Here is a 7,771-nt window from a genome sequence, read left to right on the forward strand (position 1 = left end):
ATCACACTTGGGGAGGGACACTGCGATTGCTCTTTCTGCTCAGGGCCCTTAAGTTCTCAAGGTGGCGGGAACAGTCCCACGTGGGTTTGAGTTGGTCCCCTGCAGCCCTGCTCTGGGGGTGCTCTGGGTGCAGGTGCAACCCTGTGGAGGGGCTGCAGCTCTTGGGGCCGTGGAGGCCAAGGGGTGCGGGGCGCTCGCCCATCCTCCGGGCAGCCCAGTACCCAGAGGCCGCCTGAGGGCTCCCACTGCAGCTCCAGGGTCACCGGCTTGCTTTTGGCTTCGGCTGAAGTGGGCTGTCACTTCTCTGTGACACTCTGTGCTGGGAGTGGGTCTCTGGAGAACCCAGGGTCGGTGTGGCTCTGGGTCCCCAACGCTTCCCCACCACTCCCCTCCCCCCTCTGTGCAGGTGGCGCTGCAGCTGCTGGAGACGGCGGTGGCTCGCGGGCAGTGGCTGATGCTGCAGAACTGCCATCTCCTGGTCAAGTGGCTGAAAGTCCTGGAGAAGTCCCTGGAGAGGATCACCAAGCCCCACCCTGACTTCCGCCTGTGGCTCACCACGGACCCCACGCGCGGCTTCCCCATCGGGATTCTGCAGAAGTCCTTAAAGGTCTGGCTTCGGGACAGACGCCAGGGCACCCCCAGTCCCGCTCCTCAGATCGCTGCTGTGTCGCCGTGGGTGGGTGGGTGTAGATAAACCTCAGGCTGCGCCTGGAACCTTGTGGATGCCCCTCCCCAGTCCCATCCCCCCTCCAGGGGGAGCCACTGTCTCAGTTGGGTGCTGTGACTCCAGGCCTGCCTTTGCCTTTGGCACGTGTCCCTCGCGACCCTGGGTCAGCTTCGTGTACTTCACGTTGACTGAAGCCTTCTTTGTGGCTCACGACAGGCCCACCCTCAGCCCGCAGTGGCTGTGTGCAAGTTTCGAGTGGTTTCTGTGCCTCGTTTAGTCTCCAGGGAGTCCTTTTGGAAAGGTTTTGTCGTCCTCTTGGGGGCAGGTGGAGGGGACATAACTATTACACTTTCCTTTTAGAGTTGAGGGTCCCACGGTTCACAGAAAGGTCAAAGAATCTTCACGGGGTCCCTCAACGAGCAGGGACAGAGCTGGAACAACATCTAGTCCTTTCACATCTTGGTCTGGGCCCCTGATGAGAGACGGGCTGTTGGGGACGAGGACAGGCGGCTCCGTCAAGAGGAAGGAAAAGCCGGAGCCTGCACTGTGCCCGCTGCTCACGGCTGTCCCCGGGGCCTCCGCCCTCCACCGCCGTCTGTTCCCTTCCTTCCCAAGGTCGTCACGGAGCCGCCCAGCGGGCTGAAACTGAACATGAGGGCCGCCTACCTCAAGGTCTCCTACGAGACGCTGGAGCGGTGCCCGCACCCGGCCTTCAAGCCGCTGGTCTACGTGCTGGCGTTCTTCCACGCCGTGGTGCTGGAGCGCAGGAAGTTCGGCAAGATCGGCTGGAACGTGTACTACGACTTCAACGAGTCCGACTTCCAGGTGGGGCGCGGTTCTTGCCGCCGCTCCAGCACAGAGTCGGGACAGGCGGGACCGTCGCTTCTGCGTGACCCAGCCTGCCCTCCCCTCCCCTCTCCAGGTCTGCATGGAAATCCTGAACACGTACCTGACCAAAGCCTTCCAGCAGTGCGACCCGAGGATCCCGTGGGGCAGCCTCAAGTACCTCATCGGAGAGGTAGGAGCGCCAGGCAGGGTGGCGCCGGGGCCTCGCCGTCCTCTTGTTCCTGCTGCCTCCGGCTGAAGGCCCCTCAGGTCTCGGGAATTCGCACCTGGTCCTGTGGTTCTTTGTCCTACGCAAGCTCCGTTCACACGGACGGCCCCTGAGCTGGATTCTTGCGAGCTGGTCCCCTGCGAGGACCTGCCCAGCCAGGCTTGGGCACGTTGTCAGGCGTGGAGGCCGCTGCTTCGTACAGAGCTCACGGGCAAGCTTCCCTGGTGGTCCGCACGTGCTCAGACGATGACATCAATTCCAAAGACACAAGTGGCTGCTGGCGTCTTGGGTTTGGCCTTTTGGTGGTTTGGTGTGCTCGGGGGATTTCCCCAGGGCCCCGGGCCCCCGGGACCTCGTGAAGGCCGCTGACTACCCCGGGCTCCGTTCCTGGGGAAGCCGGCAAGGCCTCAGCATGATCCGTGGACAAGTCCTCTCGCGGACACTGGCCCGGAAGTTTATTTGCGTGGACAGGTTTGAGCTGTGCAGTGGCTGGGCTGCGGCATCTCACCCTCTGGGGGGCCCCAGGGTGCACACAGTAGGTTCCGGTCCCTGGCTGGCCCTCACCCCCTCCGGTTTCAGGTCATGTACGGAGGACGGGCCATCGACAGCTTTGATCGTCGCATCCTGACCATCTACATGGACGAGTACCTGGGAGACTTCATTTTTGATACTTTCCAGCCGTTCCACTTCTTCCGGAACAAGGAAGTGGACTATAAAATCCCTGTTGGTGATGTAAAGGAAAAATTCGTTGGTGAGATTTCTCAGATAGAAAGAAGTATTTTTAAGGCAATTTCTAAGGGAGATGATCCATTTAAACTGTTTCGTTTCCTGCAGTTGTCTTGGCAGCTCTCGAGACCCCTCTCTGCTGGGGCCCTTGGCTGGCCAGGTGGGGTCTGTTGAGCCTGTCAGGCAGCCCACCAGGTCCTCCTGGCCTTAGAGCTGACGGAGTTAGTCCTGGAACCACGGTAATACGTGCACTTCCACCCGGAAGGGCAGAGTGGCCACTGGGAAGCTCACTGAACCATTTTCATAAACGACAGACATACAGCTGCACTGGGTGTGGTGGTGCAGAGTTTTTAATCAGTGGAGATTAGTCTTGCACGTGTGGGGATTTTGAGGCTGTGGGCCCTCCACAATCAAAGGTGGCTTGATGCCGTCACCTCCGTTCTCTGTGATTACAGAAGCCATCGAGGCCCTGCCGCTTGCTAACACGCCTGAAGTGTTTGGCCTTCATTCCAACGCCGAGATTGGCTATTACACGCAGGCGGCTCGAGATATGTGGTCTCACCTCCTGGAGCTGCAGCCGCAGACGGGTGAGTCTCCGGAGGTCTGTGTTCGTCCACTTAGGGCTTCTGGCGTCTGTCTGCACAGGTGCTGCTGGTTGGTTCCCGTAGCTTTCCCGTACTGCTGTGCCTTTCCCAGAGCCAGGAGGCCCCACGCTGCACACAGATGCCTTGCTTTCTCTAAAAAGCGTCCTGGTTTCAGGGGAATCCAGCAGTGCCATCAGCCGCGATGATTACGTCGGCCAAGTGGCCAAGGACATAGAAAACAAGATGCCCAAAGTCTTTGACTTGGAACAGGTGAGGAAGCACCTCGGCGTGGGAATCTCCCCCACGTCCGTGGTGCTCCTGCAGGAGCTGGAGCGCTTCAACAAGCTCATGGGACGCATGACCAGGTCTCTGGCCGAGCTTCAGAGGGTGAGCGTGTTTCTAACGTGTAAATGACGGCCGCGGTGCAGCGCCTGGGTAGAATTCTGATAGAGTCTTGCCCTTTGCCCTTGATTCTAAATAGGCCTTGGCTGGAGAAGTTGGAATGAGCAGTGAGTTAGATGATGTGGCCAGGTCTCTTTTTATTGGGAGCATCCCTAATATTTGGAGAAAGCTTGCACCTGACACCTTAAAGTCCCTTGGAAACTGGATGGTCTACTTCCTGCGGCGGTTCAGCCAGTACACGTTGTGGGTGAGTGATACATCACGGCCTGTCTGCCGGCTCAAGGGTCAACGTGGACTCCCTCAAACCCCCTCCCAACCCCCTCTACGCACTCCCCAGTGGGAACCTCTGTTCAAGTTTATTGGGTGCTCTAGAAATGTTCTCAGATTCTATAAGCATATCTGTATCTTCTATTTTTCCTTTTCTGTTTTTAAGACTTTCTTTTTTTCTTTTCTCTTTGCCCCGGGTAGAGTGCAGTGGCATCATCATAGCTCACTGCTACCTCAAACTCCTGAGCTCAAGCGATCCTCCTGCCTCGGCCTCCCGGAGTGCTAGGATTACAGGCACGAGCCACCATGCTGAGCCTGGTTTTAAGACTTTAAAGCATCCTATACACACTTGATTATTTTATCTAACAGTAGCTTTGGCAGTTGTCCATATCAGTACATAAAGATCTAACTCATTCCTTTTAGAGTACTGCCCAATGGACATTTAGGCGGTGAGCATATTTTTTTTTTTTTTTGCTGGTACAAACAACGTTCTGGTGCACATGCCTGTGAGTACACATGTGAGCATATTCCGTGGGTAAATTCCGTTAGTGAGGCTGGATCAGAGAGTGTGCATTTTAACTTTTGTTAGGTCTCATCAGATGGCTCTCTAGAGAAGTCGAAACCACAGTATGCGAGAGTGATCTCTCCCCACCCCTCTGCGACACTGTGTATTCCTAACCCTGACAGGTGAAAGATGGTATCTCACTGTTTTGCTTTGGATTTCTTTAAGTATGGGGAGGCTGAGTGTGCTCCACATGCTTATGTTTTGTTTCTTTTTCTGTGAATTGTCTTTTCATATCTCAGTTTCATTTTTATGGAGGTCGCCATCTTTTCCATTGATGTTTGGGAGCTCTTTGGGTGTCAAAGACATCAGCCCTTTGTCTGCTGGTGTTGCAAATGTTTCTCCCAGCTTGTCACAAGTCTTGACTTTGCTTATGCTGTTTTTCCCATAGAAAAGGTTGAAATTTTTATGTAGTCTAATGTATCAGTCTTTTTTTTTTTTTTTTTTTTTAATGGCTTCTGGGCTTTGCATTTCCCACTCCATGACTATGAGAACATTCACTGGAGATCCGATCCAGTACTTTTGTGGTTTTATTTTTATATCTAAATCTTTGATCCATCTGGCATCGGTTTGCTTTTCCCAAGTGGGCTGCCAGCTGTGCCGACACCATCTTTTTGCAACCGGGATGAAACAAGTCTTTCATCCAGAGCCAGCATCAGCCCTGGCACGAGAGGGCAGTGCCGGGCTCCCACCACGCGCCCTCACCTCTCTCCAGGTCACCGAGAGTGAGCCCAGTGTGATGTGGCTCTCGGGGCTGCACATCCCGGAGTCCTACCTCACGGCCCTGGTGCAGGCCACCTGCAGGAAGAACGGATGGCCCCTGGACCGGTCCACCTTGTTCACACAAGTGACCAAGTTCCAAGATGCAGACGAAGTGAATGAGCGGGCAGGACAAGGTACCGTGAGCTTGCGACGGGCCACAGGCTCTCATTTAGGGTTCCTGTCCCTGAGGCATCCTCTATTCAAAGGGACGAGCCTGAGAGTCAGGCTGCTGCAGATGTTTACCGTGTTTGTGCGCTGCCGTGTCTTGACAGCTCTGAGGGTGAATACCTAAGCTTCTCTTCCACTTTCTCCGCTGAGACTGGGGTTCTCAGGGCAGATCTGAACTGTGTTCACCCTGCTCGTTTGTGGGGAGTGAGCTCCTAGGCCAGAATTGCTCTTGCTAAGCATTAGGTCGCCAGGTGGCTTCCCTGTGAACGTTGATGGGGCCAGGGGCATGGGAGCCAGAGTGCAGTGTGGGGTGTGGAGTAGCTTGATTGGAACGATTAAATTATGCTATAACTTCAGGTCCCTTAGACACTGGTTACTGACTGCGCAATGATAGCTGGAAACTCCTGTTTCCCGGGGCCATGTTGTCTTAGAGGCCATTTAACTACAAGGAACACGAGCTCTCCTGAGCTGGCTTAAGGAGCAGGGCTTTCCATAAAGATTCAGGGCGTCTCCCAGGTCCCAGCTGCAGGAGTCCAGCTGGCTCTCGGGGGAACTGGCAAGTAAGTGTCTGGGCTGCCACTCACTCTGGGGCCAAAGGATCATCCTCTTCTCTGCTGCTCTCTGCGTGTCTGCCGGGCCCTCTTCCCCGGGGACAACTCTCTCCCCGCGAGGCTCAGCTTCCCAGTTCCTGGCCACTTGGCTCACGGGGGAGCTGGGGTTGCCATGGTGCCCACTGACTGCCACTTGTCTTTGCAGCCTGAGGGCCCAGGTGATCTGCATCTGTTGCCTTGATGCCGTATTCCTGGGGAGGGGGCAGACACACCCCTCATCCACCTCTGGGGCCATAGGGGAGGTCATGGGGTCTACAGTGTCTCCTGTCTGGGCTGTCCCCCTGGAAAGGGAAGGTGGGCGGGACAGAAATGATGGAGAAAGGCCTGGGCTGTGCGTGTCCTTGGCACCAGGGGGAGGGGGACTCGTCAGTGGCCTTTGTGTGTGCTCTTCATGTGCTCTGCACACACCCAGTCTCTTCCTGGTGTCTCTAGGATGCTTTGTGTCGGGACTGTACCTGGAAGGTGCTGACTGGGACGTGGAGAGAGGCTGTCTGGTCAAGAGCAAACCCAAGGTGCTGGTTGTGGACCTGCCTATCCTGAAGATCATCCCCATCGAAGCCCATCGCCTCAAGCTGCAGGTGAGGCCAGCTCCCTCTGCTCTGGCACCGGGCCCCACGGCAGGGACAGCTGAGGTGGTTGCCAATGGCTGTGCCTTTTAAAACGGGGGCTCTTACCCTCTGTGGGCTGGGGAAGCCTTGGAGACATGATAAAAGCTGTGGAGCCACTTCCGGGAAGATGCACAGATATGTGATCATTCCACAAATGTCAGGTTCAAGTTTAGATCCTGTGGTCTATCTAGGTTAAGGAGAGACTCCTTCCCTTGTGAAAGTCTGCGGGCAGGGTTTGCACACCAAGGCGGTTACACCCGGTGTGGACAGCAGGTGCTATCTCCTTTGCCCTGGCTGGGCTCCACTGTTAACAAGTGTGTCTGCGTGAGCCCAGTCCCCATGGAGGTGGCAGGGGCTGGCCTTGCAGAGCCTCGGCCACACCTGTGTTGTCAGACGCAGCCTTGCTCAAAGGCCCACCACCCTTAGGTTACGCCTTCCCCGCCTTTCCCCTGCAGAATACCTTCCGGACCCCTGTCTACACCACCTCCATGAGAAGGAACGCCATGGGAGTTGGCTTGGTCTTTGAAGCTGATCTCTTTACCACGAAGCACATTTCTCACTGGGTGCTACAAGGGGTGTGCCTCACCCTCAACTCTGATTAACCGCCGGGCAAAGAAAACTGGATAACGCATCCTGAGTCTGGCTGGTGGCGGATGCTGCGGGGACTGGAGGAGGACGGTGATGTCTGCTGCTGTTTCCTGTGGCCTCTCAGCGGGAAGGTGGGGACTGACAACGATCTTCCTTACATTGGAAATCAGTTAACTAACTCTCTTTCCATACAAATTAACCCAAATGTTTTTTTTTTTTAACTATTTTATTTTTAAGATTCTATATATTTAAAAAGTAAATACTAGAGAGCATTTCAAGATGTGTTGTTTTCTTTTCGTTCTCAGAGGAAACACTTGATTAAGCAGAAGTGCCTGGCGTGTCACTGGCCCGAGTGAGAGTCCTAATGTAAATTTCCGCAGGGCTGTTTGACAACCCAGGTCTGTTTCAGCAGATGCTCCTTTTTGGCAAGAGCTGTCCACTCAGAGCACAGAGGCTGCTGGGGGTGGGATTTCGGGTAGAGCCCTGCCCCCCAGCTGGTGGCAGGCTGGGCTGATGGTGCCAGGCACAGAGCAGAGGTGGCCAGACTCTCCCCCGTCTAGAAATCTCTGGCCCCAGCGCCTTTGGCTCTGCCCTGCCAGGGTGCCAGTACAGCTGCTGAGGTTGAGTTTAATTCCTACCTGAGTGTGTATGGGGCACAGACTCGGAACCTCTGAAACCAGTGGCCACCGGACCCCCTGTCCCACTGTGTATCGTGAGGCCGGCCAGCGGCTGGGCTGAGGACAGACAGGGCGGAATGTTCCAAGGAAGGGCT

At 55.7% G+C, this 7,771-nt stretch overlaps 1 protein-coding gene across 1 annotated transcript in view; it reads left to right on the plus strand.

Annotated features, from left to right (window-relative positions):
• Positions 1-7,271, plus strand: part of DNAH10 (dynein axonemal heavy chain 10) — a 101,249-nt gene extending 93,978 nt beyond the window's left edge. Inside the window, exons 70-79 of the mRNA XM_045534988.1 lie at positions 407-607; positions 1,283-1,492; positions 1,590-1,685; positions 2,301-2,472; positions 2,903-3,034; positions 3,207-3,418; positions 3,513-3,680; positions 4,978-5,158; positions 6,236-6,381; positions 6,867-7,271. Of these exons, the coding sequence (XP_045390944.1) occupies positions 407-607; positions 1,283-1,492; positions 1,590-1,685; positions 2,301-2,472; positions 2,903-3,034; positions 3,207-3,418; positions 3,513-3,680; positions 4,978-5,158; positions 6,236-6,381; positions 6,867-7,013 (1,665 nt within the window). The 3' untranslated portion in view covers positions 7,014-7,271. The remainder of the gene's footprint in view (positions 1-406; positions 608-1,282; positions 1,493-1,589; positions 1,686-2,300; positions 2,473-2,902; positions 3,035-3,206; positions 3,419-3,512; positions 3,681-4,977; positions 5,159-6,235; positions 6,382-6,866) is intronic.
• Positions 7,272-7,771: the final 500 nt, after the last annotated feature.

This window comes from Lemur catta, chromosome 21, assembly GCF_020740605.2.
Source record: "Lemur catta isolate mLemCat1 chromosome 21, mLemCat1.pri, whole genome shotgun sequence".
NCBI classification, from domain to species: domain Eukaryota; kingdom Metazoa; phylum Chordata; class Mammalia; order Primates; family Lemuridae; genus Lemur; species Lemur catta.